General features: G+C 35.1%; 2 protein-coding genes across 2 annotated transcripts; both read right to left on the bottom strand.

The window, feature by feature from the left end:
- Window positions 1-1,324: 1,324 nt before the first annotated feature.
- LOC125816259 (GATA transcription factor 24-like) lies at window positions 1,325-8,109 on the bottom strand. The gene is made up of 7 exons (XM_049495844.1): window positions 7,669-8,109; window positions 6,665-6,748; window positions 6,445-6,578; window positions 4,392-4,499; window positions 3,915-4,020; window positions 1,808-1,879; window positions 1,325-1,672 (listed from the first exon to the last, which is right to left on the bottom strand). The coding sequence occupies exons 1-7, from the start codon at window positions 8,071-8,073 to the stop codon at window positions 1,598-1,600; spliced, it is 984 nt and encodes a 327-aa protein (XP_049351801.1). The 5' UTR covers window positions 8,074-8,109; the 3' UTR covers window positions 1,325-1,597.
- A 1,991-nt stretch (window positions 8,110-10,100) lies between these two features.
- LOC125816256 (KH domain-containing protein HEN4-like) lies at window positions 10,101-17,149 on the bottom strand. Its single transcript, XM_049495840.1, has 7 exons — window positions 16,476-17,149; window positions 14,353-14,796; window positions 14,009-14,272; window positions 11,106-11,399; window positions 10,932-11,014; window positions 10,589-10,700; window positions 10,101-10,458 (listed from the first exon to the last, which is right to left on the bottom strand). Exons 1-7 carry the CDS (start codon window positions 17,085-17,087, stop codon window positions 10,327-10,329), a joined length of 1,941 nt encoding a protein of 646 aa, XP_049351797.1. The 5' UTR covers window positions 17,088-17,149; the 3' UTR covers window positions 10,101-10,326.
- Between the last annotated feature and the right edge of the window lie 1,869 nt (window positions 17,150-19,018).

The raw sequence follows: 19,018 nt of genomic DNA, 5'->3' as shown, positions 1-19,018 counted from the left end.
AGTTTTAAATTTAAAATTTTAATTCTTATTTTTCAGTTTTTTTTTTATTTCAATAAAAGAGTTACTGATTATTTTTTTAATATCATTCAATAAAAAAGTTACGAACTAATTTTTTTAAATTATTTCAATTATAAAAGTTACTAACGGTTTGAATATTTAAAATATTTAATTTCACAATTCAAATATGTGTTGGTTATATATAGATATATTAAAATTCTTTAGGATTTATGCATAAGTGGAACGTAATGGAAGGTTTTACAACTGACTGTTTAAAATATAATTTAGAAAAAAATCAAAAATGTTTAGTTAGTTACTCAATGTTTATATTCACATTTTATTTATATAAAGAAATTAAAAACTTTAATTTTTTTAATTTTAGAACAGATAATTTAATTTTTAAATATTTTAATTTTTGTCTTTATATAAATTTTAAAACTTATAAATTAAAAAGTATTTTTTAAAGTTATTTTTAAATTAAATATAGATTAAAAATAATTACTGCTTTGTTGTGGTGCTGATATGTGGCGTTTTTCACCTCTCCTATTATATATAGATAGATAGATAGATTCTATTGTATCGCATCGTATCGTTTAAAGTCATCGTTAGGTAACGACGAAAAGACCCATTTTATGTAACAATCGATCTAGTGTGATCGCATCGTTACCTTAATATTTTCCTCTCATTTTGTCTTTATTTATTATTTAATAATTATTATATTTCATGTTTTACCCTACATTTTCATAGTAGCTCTACCCGATAACCTACTTTACTTGTAGGTTTATCATTCAAATTATGAATGTGTGACATTATGTAAAGATAGAGAATGATACAGTCTATCCAAACATTGTATTCATTAAAACAATAAAGTACAATATAATACAACACAATACAATACGATACATTATGAAACGATGCGTAACAACCACTCAAACAAAGTGTTATGATAGTAGAAACACTTCAGAAAGTTTTTTGTTGTGTCCAACTAATATTAACATCACTAGCTCCCAAGGGGTTAAAAAGAACGAAATTGTAGTTTTTTGATGAACCACAGTCCCATAATTCTCTTCACTAATGAATAATTTTGGTAGACATTAACTAGCTCAAAGAAACAAAAAAGGGGAGGATATGCCGTATCAGAAGCACATCTTCAAACAAGATAAAAGTAAAGTTTGCTTTTAAAGTTTGCATATACTTTTTATGAGATAGAGGTAAGATCCATTAATGAAATAACATTGAATATATTGTTCTTGTGTAGTATTCGTACTAGACCAAAACCGTGGGGACAAAAAGCAAAAACCGTATGCTCTTTCCACATTTGTAGTCATATACCAAATAAAAACTATTTTAAGATGCTTTTACGCTTGCATGTATCGATTCGTGGGACAAATTCCAGATTTCAATTATACATTTGAACACCAGAATAAAACACTAAAACTCCGATTAACAATGTGGGATGCCTAAGAGTACAATATTTTACTATGTACAATCTAATTTTGGCGGATAGTACAACAGATGAATCTCAATGATTCATCTCACTTCAACATCAACTGCCACCACAATAATTGCAAAGAAGGATTCTCCCTCACAGTTCAAGCAGTCACCCCACTGGGTTGTTGTCGTCTGGAGTGATGATAGCAGCCATGGCATCTGAGCCATTAGGTTCACCATTGCTCTAGCGGAGAGAATTGTATAACAGACATTGAGCTTTAGTAAATAAACTGAAAAATCAACCTTTTATTTTTTGTTAAGTTCTACAAAGTCAATTATCTATCTCAAGGATGGTTTTAAAAAAGTGGAGATTTTGTACCTGTTCACTAGGTTTCGCAGTTTGGTCCTGAGCTCCAGGAGCTGGAACTTTAGAAAGATCTCTTAAAATTCCCTGCGGAAACAGATCAAAGGGGAGTAAAGCAGCATTCCCACTCACCAAAACCATTTAACAAATTGCAAGTGAATGAAATGATTGTTGAATGTTGAGACAGGAAAGTTTCTTTGAACTTGACAATGAAGGTGAAGGAGAATTTGATGTCAAAAGCAAAAAGAATAGTGTGTCATGAACTTTATCAGACATCAATGTGAAAAAAACATGCTGGGGCTACTAATTCATCCCATATCAGGTTAATCAATACCAAAGGCCTGTCCAGCGAGCTAACAGAGAGTTATATTGAAGAAAAGGTCCAAAAGGTAGTAGATAGGTGAAAATACTTCAAATGGCAAAAGGGAAAAAAATAAAGTTGGGATAAAATTTCATTGCTCCGATAGACTTCCATTATTTAACTGTTGTAAGTAGGAGTTCAAACACAAATAATAACACCCAGTACTCAGATGATAATCTCCGGAAGCTTGAGTTGTAATTGAACGAAGTAAAGGTCACATTTGAGCTCATTTTTAGAAATGAGCAAGGAGTTTGCATACTTATTTCAATCTATTTAAAAGGCTAACATTAAGGTTTGTATCAAAAGGTAGAGTGCATGTGTAACTACTTTTAAACAGTGACTAAGAAAATGATTTATTTCATTGAAAGTAAAATCTGTTAACAGTGTGGTACTGACCAAGTATGTATCTTGTTAATAATGAAGTTAATCATCCAAAACAACAGCCTTAAAGGGATATTGATGACAAAAGAGCAATATGTTTGTCTTTATCCTGCACATGATAGACAGGAGAAGCAAAATACTGCAATGGAAGTCACACAAGTACAATTGCCAAAGAAAGCTGTGACACACAACAAGATAGAAAGGTTTTTCAAAAAACAAAGTTACTCGGAAAGAAAAATGCAATACAAGGTGCATAATGTTCTTGAGGTATTGCAACAGTTACAAGCCATGGTGAACGAATCAAAGATCTTTTTACCCAAAAGAAGAAGAAGAAGAAGAAGAATAACTCTCGAGAAGATTGTATACTGATTTGGAAAAAGAAGATCAATAGCAGGCTCCTTTTGTTTTCTGGATAAAGATTAATAGCAGGATACTTATAAGAGAAATTATGGACTTCTCCCACTTTTGAACCATGAAATCTGTGTTTCTTCGTATGGAAAGCTATATAAGGAGCAGTTCTAACAGAATGGATTTGAGAGGAAGATAGATAATCCCTATCACTTGGCGCTCATGTACATGAAGGCGGGAAAGCATGTCAAACATTTGCTGTTACAAATATATGATTTGAGCACAGGTTATTGTGTTTACTGTTAACTGAGGAATATATTTCGGACTTCAGCAGGTGTTGCAGGGTATAGGATAAAACCATCCTATTTTTTACTCCCTATGTCCAACAATACTTGTCCACTATTGACTTTACACACTTCTTAAGAAACTATAAATAGAAGGGTAATTTTACTATATCACCCTTTGAATATAATAAATACAATGCCTTGAAAATGTAATAGGGAAATGACTATAATTAATGATAAGGGTAAATTAGAAAATAAGTGTAAAATTATCCATTGATTTCATAAAGTGGACAAGTATTGTTGGACATCCCAAAATAGTATAGTGGACAACTATTGTTGGACATAGGGAGTAGTTGTTTCTGTATTAGAGTGGAAGTTTACGAGGGGAAGCTTAAAGAATGGATCAGGGAATGTGACTGTTGTCTCTCATGTGGACAATATTGAGAGCGAAAAATCATTTGAAGGAGGTAAAAGTATTTTTATACACTTGAGCAGAATATTTTTTTTCCTCTACTATTGGAGCACACATGATATCCTAGTCATCAATGCATGCTCTTTGTACCGAACGTCCGAACCATATATTTGCGTAGAATTCTCTACTTATACATCTCGCTCTCAATCAATGAAAATGTGAATGGGTGGGAACTAATAAAAAGTAATATTGACCATGGAACAAACCATCATGAGGCATTTATGCCTATTCAAATAAAAACCATGGAAATGAGTGAATTTTCAACTCAATACTAACCTTATTGGCCCACTTGAGTCCACATGCATTACAAAGAGACCTTGGGCCAGCTGGTCCCCGACGCATCATAGGAGTGGATTTCGAACTAATATTGCAATGTCTACATCTGTTGAGAAATGGAAAGAGAAACTTCTCAGAAAGATGTTAATTGTATTTAATGTGATCAGTAACCTCTGAACCTCGAGACCATGTAAAATTGAATCTGCTGTAAAATGACCACAGATTTACATCAAATTCAATGACGGAACACAGAACAACTACAGAGAAGGGAGGTATAGCCTAGTGGTAAAGCTCTACACCTCCAACCATGAAGTCAGGGTGTTCGAGTGACTAAGGGACAAAAGTGTGAAATGCCACTGTTGGCTCCTAAGGAAGGGGAATTGTTTAATTGTTCTAGTTAAGGGGAATTTTCGGGGATGGTAAACATATTATAAGTTGAAAAAAGGAAAATCAACTACTACAGAAAATGGAACTCACGATGTTTCTTGCTCTTCTTGACCAGAGCCTTCATTCCAATCTGCAGAAGAACCTACTTCGTCAGGTATTGATTTGGCAGATGTAAACTGACCTTTCTTACGCTGCATCCTGAAAATATAACATAGATCAGATAAAGACAACTGAACAGAACAAAGAAAACGACCTAGTTTAAACCATGAACTTCAACTACAAGACTGATGAAAATATAGACAAGTACTGAAATTAATAACTTCAAAAACATAACAGGGCCCTATAACCCCTCCCTCTAGAAGAATGAAGTAAGAGAATAAAATTAAATCATATTGACTAGAGAAAGAACTAGCATAACATCTAAGGATACCTGCACAACTTGCAAGGTCAGATGTCACTATAGACATCCTTTAGCAAAAGTCATTTCACTTGCATGGGTTGGAAGCAGTTCCCTATAATTAAAATATACCGCAGTTGAAGATTGATGCATGGCCACATGAGAGGAGCTAGTAAAATATCCATTCTTGCACCCGAGCATATGGCATAGTCAGTAGTCAATAAAGCAATGGAACTAAAAACACGTTTTGGTGCTCTATTGCATAATGTGGTCTTCATTATTATGCAAAAATCATGTTTTATATTTTATACTAAATGTGGGAAGACCTCAAGTCTAAAGTTGAATAACCAAATTGTCCATCAAGTTAATGGACCATTTGTCCCTTCTTTTAAAAAAAAGGCTTCTATTAAATGAATAAAATAATAATTCAGCTACACTAAATTGGAAACGGGAGGGCTCTTACATCTTCTCGTACTTGCTTTAATTATTGTCATTTATCCACAGTTTTGTAACTCAGACCATTTTTAATAGTACTATTTATGTGCTTTTTCAGTTTTACACGTGCAAAGCGCATACCCAGAAACTAGTTTAATTTATGCCAAAGGACTAATATTTAACAATTGAGAAATCCCTAGGACCAATGGCGAACGGCTTGAAACTCGGTGGATAGAGGCCTGCCCATTTACCCTTCTCCATTTAAATACCACACATTCAAATACCAAAGATTGGGGGACAATGTTTCAAGTTTTCATATTGTGAAGTGCACTACTTTAGTGCCAGTTGTACCACATGCTCCAAAGTCCGCAAAATTGTGGGACACTTGCATTGATGGAATACAAGGCGCTCAGTAGGAGGTCATGTCTCATCCTTTAAATACTATTACACCTCCCTTCCCTCTTATAGGATAATGTTTTCACCACTAATTATCCTATTATATATCCAATGTCAAACTAGTGCACTACAATTTCCTAGTTATAACATTCTTTAGTTAGTGCTACCTCATTCCTTAAATGCTGCAGTTGACCTTTTTTGATGCACAAACCTAAGGAAAAGAGGAAGTGAGAATTTTGTCCCATAGCAACTGTTTTTTAGCAGTCAGGTCATTTATAAATTTCATATTCACATTCAAACAATGCCTTAGATATGAAATAAGTGTGTGCACCTAGGGTGCACTCTGCTTTTTTAAGACAAAGTAAGATGCACCTCAGGTGATCCTGCCATAGTTTTATTTACATATTCAGTCATGACACACTCACTCCACTCTTTTTACATTTTTTGCAAGGTAAGATTTTTATTGATCCACAATACCAAGGTAATTCTGTAGAAAATTACTAAAAGTTGAAGTTGACTCATACGATTCGCCAAGTCCAACAAGTCAGCCCAGTTGAAAATAATGTTCCTTCAACATAAATGCTCTTCTTGCCTTCAAAACACCTCCTTTACCATTCCAGTCAAATAGTTCAAGCAATGCATAAAGCTGATGTAGAGCCTCTGCCGCAGAGCTTGATCCCCTCTTCTGTATAACACTTAGCCAATGTCTTTCCCACTCTTCTTGTCAACTTAATTTAGAAGGTCAAGCTCAATTAGTCCTATCAATCATTACTCATTAGCACAGAGGATGGACAATTACAGATGGGACATCAATCCCGACAGACATCAATTTGCCTGTTGTCTCCACTAGTTCCTAATATGGTTCAATCAAGCAAACAAGACAACATCATGCATTAAAAACTGCAGTTTTATTACCTCATCGCAACTTCCTTCCGCACAGTATAGCGGATCTTTTTATCAAAACACCGTTCTTTCCTCTTTTCCCTAAAACGATTTAAAGAAGCAGCTCTTTGTGGTTGATTCAATCTTCCAGGAAAGTCACCTGAAGCCTGTGAATATTGCCGAGGAAGTGCCATAACTGATTATAAACCACCAGTCTGGTAAAAGAATGTAAGCGGGATATAAAGATGAATACCCTCTGACTTTGGGGAGCCACATTGACAGCAGGGATGCCAGGAGGGACTTCGTATCCCCCCAACAGTAACAGCACCGCCTGAACCTAAAACTCAATAAACATAAAAACAGAATTTACCCCTATTAAGATGATTGTAAATATCAATTTGAAGTTTTAAACCCACTAAAGGTGGATTGAATTCCACTACCAGATGCATATACTAAACAGTGTTTCAAAAAGCGCAAAAAAGCAATAAGCACCATGGAGCTTGAAGTGAAAAGTGAGAAGTAAAGCGCATGCTCATTTGAAGTGAAGCGCACAATTCTCAACGTCAAAAACAATCTTAAGTATGTGAATTTAGCACTATAACAATCAAATTGCAATTAAAATAACTAATTTCAGTATCCATAAATCTAACTCAGCGAAGTTGAGACTCAAAGCATCCACGGCTTCTCATTTGGATCACTCTGTGCATCATTTTTAACACTTCTATGATGTACATGACTTCACCCATGAAGCAACAACCCCTTACTCGGCATCATTGAGTAGATTTTAATTACAGTGATACTAAAATCATGCCAGTGAGAATCACTCCTACTCGTGGAAGATAAAAAAGACCAGCATGGCCTCTTAGCTTCATAATTTGATCAATATCAACCAATCCACCATACACATATAAGCTAACCGATTCACCAATCAAATACAATCTAATCTCAGAAACGACCAGTTTCAGAGTCTTGAATCCCCTCAACTCCAAAAGTCACGTGAGAGTGAGGCAAGAACATTTGGCCAAATACAGAATTACCCCCAATTCCAAAATTGAACCCCCCCCCTAACTCACTCAATCTCTTGTAGACAGCACATTACACAAAAACAGCAAAAATCCTAGTAACGCAAAAAAATTAAATGAAGACCAATCTCGCTAAATAAAAGAACACACTACACAAAGACGAGCAAGATTCACAAAATAAAGGGGCAAACATTCTTAGTACGCACTAGAAGATAGGTCAAAGTAAAAAAAATACCTTTTCAGGTGAAACGGCATCAAAAACATAAACTTCGCCTTGAAACGACAGCGTAAGCTGATCGGAAGCTCCACTACCAGCAGTAGGAACAATTTCGGAAGAGGGACCATACAAGGCGTTATGAGAAACACCTTCCACACCATTCATCTCCATAGAACCGCCGGCGCCGCCGTTGTGAAGCGCGTGAGAATGAGAGTGATGATGTTGGTCGTAGCGAATGTGAGGAGTAGGGTTGTCCATAGACTCTATTCCTCCTCCACTTCCACCACCACCGCCGCCGCCAGCAGCGACGACGTCGTCATCATCGTCGTCGTCGATCTGAGTTTGCTGGTGTCTATCTTGGTGAAGTGCAGCGTTCATTGTCTCCCGTCCGTACATGTTAGCTCTGCGATTTGCTTCTGCCATTTTTGACGTCTTTGATTTATATTTTCTAAAAAAATAAAAATACTAAAAGACGTTATTACCCCGACACTGCCAGCTACTATGATCCAACGTATCTAGCTCCATAAACTTTTAATCATATCCAAACAAACCCGAATCCTTAAGCCCAAAAAATAGGCTCGACAAAATTCTTCCTTAAAATAAAGGGAAAATACATAAAAATTCTCCTGAATTTGGCACGAAAACTTACTTTAGTACTTCAACTATATGGGTGTTTATATATCCTAATCTTGTTTAAAGTGAATAAATACTCCCCTAAGAATACAAAACCAGCCTCACAATGGAAAATATATTACACACGCGCCAAGTCATTGCCATATCAACGCCACATCATTGCCACGTCAGAATCGTGTTGGAAATCAGTTTTAAAATTTTATTTTTTTCCTTCCCTTCTTCTCTCTTCCATTCAGAAATCAATTTTTAAAATTTAATTTTTTTTTCCCTTCTCTCTCCAATGGATGCACTACATTCCACCTCCATTAGTGTTTTCTCATTTCTTGCTTGATTATCATTAATTTTCACTAATGACTTTTCTATTTTCAACCTCAATATCTTCTAACAATTTCACTAATTTCTTTTGAGAAAATTCTCATACATTTTCTATCAATATCCATTGATGTGAGATTGCAACAAATATGGACCTACATTGAATTTTTTACCGATTTATTGCTCTCTTTGGTATTTGAGGACAAATAAATCAACTGAAAATGTAGATGAATTCGACCCTTTAGTAAAAAAAAAACAATCCTTTCCAATATTCCATCTTCAAAAACCCTTATTTTTTCATGACATACAACAATCATAAAAATGTGTTAATGAAATTTTCTTTAGTTTGACAGAAATCTCAAGTTTGATCGGAACAAAGTTTAATGATTTTTCTCTCTTTAGTAGATCTGAAAACAAAAAAAAAAATGAAGATTAAAATGCAGGTGAGGTAGGGTACAATGGGGGTGTTCGAAGAAGGAGAAAGGGCGAGATAAGGGGGTTCAAAATAAGTAAAAAGGGCTGGGGAGGGGGGTGGGGGGTGGGGGAGGGTTTGCAGAAGAAGAAAAAGGGGATTGGGGGTGGGTGGGTTTGGAGAAGATGAAAGTAGGGGTGGCCGGGTGGATGATTTTTTTTCTTTTTTAATTATATAATACATATATTAGCAGGACCAATTTTTTAATAAAAAAGAAAGACGCTCTTAACTATTTTCTTTATGCCACGTCAGCATTAAGGGGGTATTTATTCACTTTAAATGAGATTAGGGGTAAATAAACACCCGTGTAGTTGAAGTATTAAAGTAAGTTTTCGTGCCAAGTTCAGGGGGATTTTTATGTATTTTCCCTAAAATAAAATATAAACAAGAATTTTGTCCATATAATCAATTGTTCGAATGTAAGCAGAAATTATTGTTACTTGGTTTAGTTTGATTTGAAAAATAAGAGATAAATCGAACTAAATTTTATATATAAGAAACATTTTTGTTTTTTAATAATATTTTACAAATTCTTTTTAAAATTTTCTTTTCCACTTTTTCCTTTTTTTTGTTTAAATTATGACGATGAAAAAGTTGTGATATAATCAAGCTTCGCTTAGTGTTTAAAGAGTTCTTTTAATTGCAAATATTGACCAAAGAATATATTTGAGATTGGTCAAATAATTCGATTATATGTATTAACAAAATAACGGAATCAGTTAAATTTAAATACGTTCATGTGCATGGATAAAATTCAATTTGAATATGTGGCCCCGTCCAGAACAGATTAGTCTAGGCGGGATATTGATAAAATGGTTTGTTACGAACATCTCAGGCCTTACAATATGCAAATTCATCTCAGGCCTAAATTTAATATTGGAAAGACGAACTATATCAATCCTTAATGACCATGTTTCTCCACTTAAATTCATCTCGGGCCTACATTATGCATTACTAATTGTTTCTCTAGTAGTTACTATAAGATTCTCAGATGCAAGCAAATAAAGATGTCAACTAATCCCTTTTCAAATGAAAGAATAAGGTTTTGCGCATGTTAACGGGGCATAGAATAAACTTATTTCCTAACGTATTCTCAAAATACCAAAAAACTAATGTCAGTACTCTATCTAAAAATAAAGAAACATCAGATACATCACATCACATAGTATACAAAATAAAAGTATAATTGGCTTTTGACATAGTTCTAACTGTACTAGTTCAGTATACAAAATTGGGATCCTCTTTGGTAAGTTCATTGGTTATTCAGTTAGTATGAATGCCTGAAGGAGACTCTGAGCTGCCTGGGTTTCATCTGGGGTCCCAGAGATCACGATAATCCTGTCAGTTGTTCCAGGACGGGGCTCGTGTACCATGACCCTTGCTCCTGAAATCTGATTCAGTTCCGCAGAAAGATTAAACACCAGCACAAAAGTGAATCAAGTACAAAGAAGGCATATGAGTTTAACAATCCTGTCTACCTTCCACAAACCCAATTAATAAAGGGAAAAAGGCTAAACGTACCTGTCTTAAACGAGTCAAGTTGCTCCCGTCCTCCCCATACACACAGCTCATGATGTTTTCAGGAACCATGATCTTCACAGTAGTATTGGTCACTATGGCAGATCTGCTTCCACTGCAAGCAATAGAAAAATGCAACAAGCTGATGAATACAATCAAGAAGTTTCTACTCGGGCATCGAGATAATCTTACATATCTTTTGTTCCAAGTCTATAATGACCATTTGGTAAATCTAGGCAGTGAATTTTTTCGTAAAAATCATATTATAGGGAATCCACCCTCGTAATTACATCCTGTCACAGTTGAAAAAGCATTAGGCGCTTGTGAAGCAGTGCAAGACACCAACCTTCCAAGTTCTATGACACCTTTAACTGAATTAGATCCTTTGCTGACATCAAAAGCACCTCTCTGGTTTACTGCAGGTCGTGTCTAATAGCCAAACCCAACGGAAATGTTCAAAGATAAGTCAGTGAACATACATTAAATTGAAGGGAAAATTAAACATTCAGCGGTTCATCACCTGTGATGACCACAGCCCCGGTGATGGGGGATGATCTATCTTGTTGGAAAGTACAAGGTTATTAATAGACCGTGTTAACTCAGGATGTTGATTGTTACCATGTGAGACACCACTAGACCGATGAAATCCAAAAGGAGGTTCCTTCATTTGGCCAGAGGGACTACTTTCAGATGTCAAAGGGGAGCTGTTTCTACTGATGCCACCATTTGACACCTTTGCTGCCAAGAGGTTATCACGCAACCGACCAGTGACATTTCGTAAAGCATCTTGTACATTTACGAACTCACCTGCAATCTATACAATACAATATCAGTGCAACAGATACACCAAAATGTCTGATTTTATATAGATTGATTTGACTAGGTCCAGGAAACCACATATGAGTGAAAGGAAGTGTTTGATAACTTTCAAATCATCTAATGAAAAGATAATTCTCCACAAAAAAGGACATATCGAAACATCTCCTCTTTTAATTTAAATTACAAACTCTTCAAGTTTCATAAAGTAATTAAATTTATAATATTATTGCATAAAAGAGCAAACCACAGCTGCAATTTTGTTAAATGAATTATATTTAATTTGCATCGACAAGCAAGACAATAAACATTGTTTTTTTTTATATCGATTATCGACTGTGCATCGTGGGTTCTAACTAGTATATTAAGGAGAGGTGCCAAAATAGTTCTGTATTAACAAGCCTAAGGTTTTCTTTTTCCAGAGAAATTTCAGGATTCGGTCACAAGAAACTTGCATATTTTGTAACTTAAAAAGTGCATTACTCTAATATTTTGACATCAAGAATATATCACCAAGAATTAATGAACTCAGTACATATCGTTAAACTTAATGGACCAGTAAGTCAAACCTAGATGAACTAAAACGAAAATCGAGATAATTATGACATGGACAATTTGCTCAATTTATCCAAAAAAGAACAATTTACTCAATTTATCCAAAAAGGGACAATTTACTCTTAAACTTAAAAGGTCAATGGTCTGACAAACAATGTGTGTAAACACAAATTAGCTTCCGAAGGTTGAGCAGTCTCAATTTCACTACAGGATTTGCGAATAAATGTTGGGTAGGATCACCTCGAATGGCTTGAACCGCATAGGGGAAGACCCACAGGTACAGCGATTGGGTAATCTTTTCGACAAATCAGCCAGCGCCACACTAGAGGGACTGAGAAATAAATCGAGTACAAATCTTATCTTCAGGCTTTACCTTACTGATCCTTTGGAGTGCAATCAGTAAGTTTTATTTTATCGCAAAATCTATCAAACAGCAAATTTCTCAACTATCTGAACAAACAAATCATGCCTGTTTTTGACGAGGTAATTCTTATTACTCCCATACTTATTAGTTTCTTCATGCAGTGAGTGCATTTGACGCACTTGACAGTTGAGTAACATGCATTTAGTCTTTAATAACTAATCTAATATGTTTGAAGATTAATTCAAAGTTTGGAGTATTTCTCAAAAAAAAAAATCGAAGTTGGAGTAAGAAACCAAAATTGTTTAGGATTTAATATTTGCTATTTTTAAAAATTTCATGTCTAAACAGGATTTATAGTCAAGTTATATAGGAATAGGTTTTCTAGTTTCTAGTCAAAATAGGTTTTGTACTATTATAAATAGGATTTTTGCTAGCTATTTTCTAAGTGGGGAATTGTGGAGAACATTGAGAAGATTTATGAAATTTTGAGTGTGTTCGGGATGAAGAAAAATGTTTTCTAGGAAAATAAGTGGGTTTCCTACTTATTTTCTTGTGTTCAGTAGTTGAGCAAAAAAAATTATCCTAAAAGGATTTGTATATAATTTAGATAAATACTATGGGAGGTGGGAGGTGGGAGTTGGGAGGACACAATCAATGTGGAATCTCACAAGTAGAACTTGTTTTCCCTACTTTCATTTGTTTTCTTTTATGACAAAAGAAACCCAAAGCCGCTACCCTTTGGGTGCGCACAGGGTAAAACTGTTTTCCCTACTTTCATTAGAGAACTCATTTTAAATGTGGAACTCATTTTCCTCTTTAACTACAGTGGCAGGCTTGAATATGTTCTGATGGCCAAGTTAAACGCCCTAAAGGGGAGGCTAAAAGAGTGGAGCAAAACTACCCATGGAAATCTAAAAATGCAAAAACCTAATGTGCTAAATCAATTAGCTGACCTGGAAGTGATTCAAGAACAAAGAGCTCTAGTAGGAGGGGAAATAGCTTCTAGATTGGCATTGACCTTGGAGTTTGAGGACATAGCCAAGCCTGAGGAGATAGCTTGGAGACAGAGTCACTAGTAGAACTCATTTTCTTGTGTTCATGAGGAGATGGTTTGAATATAATTTAGATATATACTATGGGAGGTGGAAGTGGGGAGGACACAATCAATGTGGACTTACCTTCCCTAGACCCCACTTGTGGGACTAAACTGGGCATGTTGTTGTTTGTATCGTTAAATTCATCGTTACGTAAAGAAAAAAAGTTCCATTTAATGTAATGACCGATTTAGTGTGATCGCCTTAGAACCTTTTTTTTCTCATTTTGTCTTTGATTATTATTTGATAATTCTATTTGATCTTTTAACCAACCTTTATATAATAACTCTACCCATATTCTACTTTTTCATTAGGTTCACTCTTAGATTGCTGATGTGAGGCATTATGTAATGATGGGAAAACGATACAATCTATCCAACTATTGTAATCATCAAAATAATACAATACATTATAAAAAAATATGTAACAACCATCACAAACAAGCTGTAAATGAAGTCCTATGTTTCTTTTGGAGGAGTGATCTACAACGAAGCATATATGACTTAATAATTAGTTTCAGATATATGGTACATTAGTAAAAGTATTTCTAAAGTTTGAAGAAGCTAAAAAAGGACAAAGGCTGAACAATCTCACCTGTACAACTTCATCATTGTCCGAGACACACTTAGGAACTTGGTCACCTCTAAATATCCGTATGCTGGTACCTGTCTCCTTCCTGATATCTGAAATTATTGCGCCTCCCTTCCCCAATAAACAACCAACTTGGCTGTTTGCCACCACAAGTCGGAATGTAATTAGTGATCTTGTTCCCAAATTCATCCCAGAACCAGCATCCAGAATCCGATCAAAAACAAGAACAACAGCGGTTTGTGCTGGAGATTTCCGTAATTCTAGATTCTATATAAAAAGAAAACTAAATCACTTGACCCACATACTACAGATAAAAAGATACCCAAGACAAAATACACCCAACTAACCTCTAATGCAGTAATAGTTATCATTCGCTCGTTGCACTCAGCAACATTTGGCCCAACAGCAATGCTTGCTCCGCTGTCATTCTGAAGAGCCCTAACAATTGTTCCAGCCTTGCCAATTATAGCCCCGACCTTATCATTTGTGCAGAGAATCCTGAAAGCAACCTCTTGTAATGGCATTTTTGAATCAATGCTGGAAAACTTGTCAGCCTCTAGTGGCACAGAATGACATCCAGAGGCACCTGAGAAAGAGCTTGTAGTTATTGGCTGTGACATTGAACTCCTTTGTGCAGGTAGATCAATTGGCTCAGGGGGCAAAGTCTGCTCTGAATCTAACTCAATTGGTGCATTATCAACCGTTCTAGTCCTTTCAACAGAGAAACAATCTTGAAGGCGGCGACTGACAGCAACAAGTGCTTTCTTGACAGCCAGAATATCCCCTTCTATCTGCCATTAACCAACAATTAACACATCAGAAATCTTCTGACATATTCATTGTGCCGTTACCATTTAGTTAAAGATATTCAATTATAATGTAGATTTTCCTGGTAGACTTTTGCAAAATTACAGAGCTAAGAGTGTAAGTTGTTGCATCGATGCTTTCAAAAAATTACTATGCATTTACAGGTTCACTGAAGGTCATGCTACTCTCTTCTGGAGTATATAGCTGCTGCAATAACAGGGGTCCTGACAGCAGAAAAATTATAACATGTACAACAACATATCCAGTGCAATCTCACACAACTGGGGTCTGGGGACGGTAGAGTGTACGCAGACCTACCCCTGCCTTGGGAGGTAGAGAAGTGAAATTATAACATGTTAAAAAAGGATAATTCTGAAAGTAGCTCAAAAAGTTTAAGAAGTTTTTAGACTTCACTATGAATGCATGCTTCTGCAGATCTAGTACAAACTAAAATCAATCTTGCTGATGATTTGCAATGTTTCAAAGTAAAAACTTGATTCTTAAAAACAGAATGGTGGAAGAAAACTGAGAACTAAAAGAGGCAATGCCACTGTATGTTACTTGGCAATACAAATTGTTTGGTTAGCAGACAAGACATACATGGATTGCAGTACAAGATATGGATAGTCAAAAGGTGATTTAAAGTAACTAAATTTTTGAAAATGGTAATTGGGGTATCCGAACAATCTTGTGCGCACCTCAACTGTTGGATATTAGGTCTTCATATTCAAACCTAAAACTTGCAGTATTTGGTTTTGAAGGATGAAGATTTGTTAGCAATAATATGCTTAGCCTATATTACAATTTTAATCAAACTACTATTGGTTCTGTAATGGTATCAAATAAAGCACTTTGAGGAAAGTTAATTTGGAGATATACTAAAACATGAGATAAGTGACCTCTTTTAGACATTGAAAATTCCATGTTAAGCACTCGTAATCAGCTTATGTCAAAACACTTTCTTATAACAAAAGAATCATACTACAAACATCAGTACAAACAAGAGCGATAACGACAGATGGTTAACTAAGTATTTTCAAGGGCATTATGGCTATTTATTTGATCTAATATTTGCTAATATGAGTAAGGTTATTCCACAATGGATTTCGGTATGAAACCAGACAATAGCATAGTTGCAGGTTTCATTTATGGTAGTAATATTTACGGGGAAGCCATGCACACGTTGAGTTTCCAATACGACAAAACCAAATGAGCCCTAATGACGTCACAAGAAAATCATGTGACCAATACGCTTACAATCATGTGATCAATATTTATTTTATTTTATTTTTTGACAAGGGAAACCCGCAGCCGCTACCCTTTGGGTGCGCACAGGGTAAAACCCTGCTCCTATGCAATAGCTCGCAAACCACATAAGAGAAGTAACCCGCACTAGGCAAGCCCAGTGAGACGAGCTCACCTAGAAGGCAAACCCCTTGCTTTCGCTGGCAAGGGGTTTCGAACTTGAGACATCCAACAAGGAAGTCCCAAGCCCAATCATGTGATCAATATGCTTACAATCATGCATATGAAATCAGCTACAAAGTAAAATTTTAAAAAATTGAAAATTGGGATTGAGCATAGGCAACTTCAAATTTGATATACTACATATGAAACCCGAAAAACATGCAGCCTTAAAAGGAATTTGCAAGAAATTAATCACCTCGACAATTTCATCATTGGGCGAAGCACAACTTGGCATCTTTCCTGAAGTTAATACCTTAATCCTACATCCATTTTCTCTTCTAATTGTATCTATTACTTTTCCACCTTTGCCCATCAAAGCCCCCACTTGATTCCCCTTCACTAATAACCTGCACGACACAACATTCTCCACACCCAAAACTAGTCCATTATTTTCCGCTGTTACTTCTATCACTCTCTCAAAAACCCTAACAAGTGCTTCTTGTGCAGCCGAAACCTCTATTTCATCAATTTCTTCATTCCGCTGGTTATCCCCAATGGGGCCCAATAGCCTTATCCTCTTGTTTACTGAAGCAGGGGCTACTACAACAATGAGTCGGTTGTGGTCGTTTGGTGCGGACACATCAACGTGAATCTTAGCGGAGGTGTCTTGTTGAAGTTGTCTAATAATGGACCCTGATTTTCCGATAACTCCACCGACGCGTGAAGCATGGCAGAGAAGTCGGAACACAACACGTCTCGGTAATGGTTGTGGTGGAAGGTGTGAGTTGTTGACCACGGCGGGCACACCGGCGGCGCCGGCGGCGGTGGAGGAATTGGCGACGGAGGCGGCAACAGAGTTTTCGTGCATTAGTGTAGTAGCTTAGGACTTTCCCAGAATTGATAGAGAAAAAAGAGTGCAAGTCTAGCCCTATGTAATAGTAAAAAAAAAAAAAATTTTGGACTGATGAGTGGACTTCTATTCGATATTGACAATATATGACTTAATTGTAAAAAAAACATCTCATTATTATATTACTAATTTATTGCAATATCATCCACTAACAAGACTTATAAAACCAATTTATTACAATATCATTCATTGAGAAGAGGAGTTTTAAAACTAATTTATTACAATATTATCATCCACTACCAAGAGGAGTTTTTTCTGGTAAGCAAGCAATAAAAGGAGTCATAAATTATAAAAGCGTAATGTATTATGGTCCATAGTTATTTATCTATATTTGAGTTTTGACTTGTCATACTTATTGTAAATTAATAAATAAATTATTAATTTTACTATATCATTCCTTGTTATTATAAGTCATTTTCACTCATTTAATTCTCGATCAAAAAGATTACCAAAGAGAATACACCTAGACCTAATTGGTTCCATAAGTTAAGTTCCTAGTTTTAAAATAAACTTAAAATAATTGATACTATCATTAGGTGAAGTAGAATTTGGCTCCCTTCCGTTACATCTTTTGTTATCGTCCAATGATGAAATTGTAGAGGTAATTAATATCTTGCAATTATTTTCAAGGTTGTTTTTCTAGTTATACTATTACCAGAAGAACAAACAATAAAATTTGGCAGATCAACTCTGAAGTTGCCTATGCTCATTGGGGATAACTTTTCTCAAGTTAAAACTATCTTTTTCTTAATATGTGGATTTGAAAATAAATCTTTGTTCAACCAATATAAATTAAATATTATTGTATAATTTATGTAGGTCAGTGCGAAAGGCAGTAATGATTTTTCCTTAAAATGTTCAGTCTTTATTATAGGGTTCAAGTCTATATTCATGATTTCATATTATTCTGTTTTTTCATTAAATATTTTTACAAATAGACGCAAAAAATAGTGTACTAACAGATTTCTTATTAATTAATTAGCATATTCATAAGTTTTGTTAAATTTCATTTACGAATTTTGTTTTTTGTTTTTATATAATAGATTTTAGGGAAAATTGTATATAATAACAAACTATTAATTCAAATTAAATGCTATTAATATAGCTTGATTTAATTGTACCTCATAGCAAACAATTGTTATTTCACCTCTCTCCTGGTGAATCTCGCTCGCCACTCTCGTTCTCTCCCTACCTCTCTCGTTTTTTATACAAACGCAAGTGTATAAAGTGCGTTTGTGTTTGTATAAAGCGAGAGAAAATTGTATATATACATATATTTTCGTTCTCCTCTCTCCCCTTTCCCATATCTCGCTCTCACTCGCCTCTCTCACTTTATACAAAAAACGCAAATTGTATAAAATGTGTTTGTGTTTGTATAAAGTGAGAGAAAATTGTATATATATATTTTTTTTTCGTTCCCCTCTCCCAGATCTCGCTCTCTCACTCGCCTCTCTCACTCGTCTCTCTCACTTTATACAAAAACGCAAATGTATAAAATGCGTGAAAATTGTATATATACATATATTTTTGTTCCCCTCTCCCAGATCTCGCTCGCTCACTTGCCTCTCTCACTTTATACAATTGATGTTTTTGTATATGTATACCAAAGCAGACTATACAACTGCTTTCTTTTGTATATGTATAACGAAATATACATATTTATGTTTGCTATGGAGCGCAATTATGCAAACTTTGCTATAACATACAAATATGAATTTTGTGTTTGCTATATGTGAAAGTTGCTCTAGATTTTATAATTTATTTTACGTTTATATAGTATTATTTTACGCATTATTTTGTAGAATTAAAAAAAGGTAAAACAATATTTCTATTTATTTGATTGTCCTTTGAATTTCAACAGTTACTATAACACTTATGGATAGGTTTTA

This window comes from Solanum verrucosum, unplaced genomic scaffold (genome assembly GCF_900185275.1).
Source record: "Solanum verrucosum unplaced genomic scaffold, falcon-dt-bn FXZP01000261.1, whole genome shotgun sequence".
NCBI lineage: Eukaryota > Viridiplantae > Streptophyta > Magnoliopsida > Solanales > Solanaceae > Solanum > Solanum verrucosum.
This window is presented reverse-complemented; position numbering and strand designations above follow the sequence as displayed.

What these genes read in the sequence shown, in the direction of transcription:
- LOC125816259 (XM_049495844.1), bottom strand. Translation starts at nt 8,073, where the DNA reads ATGGCAGAAGCAAATCGCAGAGCTAACATGTACGGACGGGAGACAATG. An exon ending in ATGCCGTTTCACCTGAAAAG is followed by an intron (nt 6,749 to 7,668) that starts GTATTTTTTTTA and finishes ATTGAGTTTTAG; the next exon opens with GTTCAGGCGGTGCTGTTACT. An exon ending in CAAGAAGAGCAAGAAACATC is followed by an intron (nt 4,021 to 4,391) that starts GTGAGTTCCATT and finishes ATTTCTCAACAG; the next exon opens with ATGTAGACATTGCAATATTA.
- LOC125816256 (XM_049495840.1), bottom strand. Translation starts at nt 17,087, where the DNA reads ATGCACGAAAACTCTGTTGCCGCCTCCGTCGCCAATTCCTCCACCGCC. An exon ending in TAACTATTACTGCATTAGAG is followed by an intron (nt 14,273 to 14,352) that starts GTTAGTTGGGTG and finishes CTTTTTATATAG; the next exon opens with AATCTAGAATTACGGAAATC. An exon ending in GGTGTCATAGAACTTGGAAG is followed by an intron (nt 10,701 to 10,931) that starts GTTGGTGTCTTG and finishes TATTGCTTGCAG; the next exon opens with TGGAAGCAGATCTGCCATAG.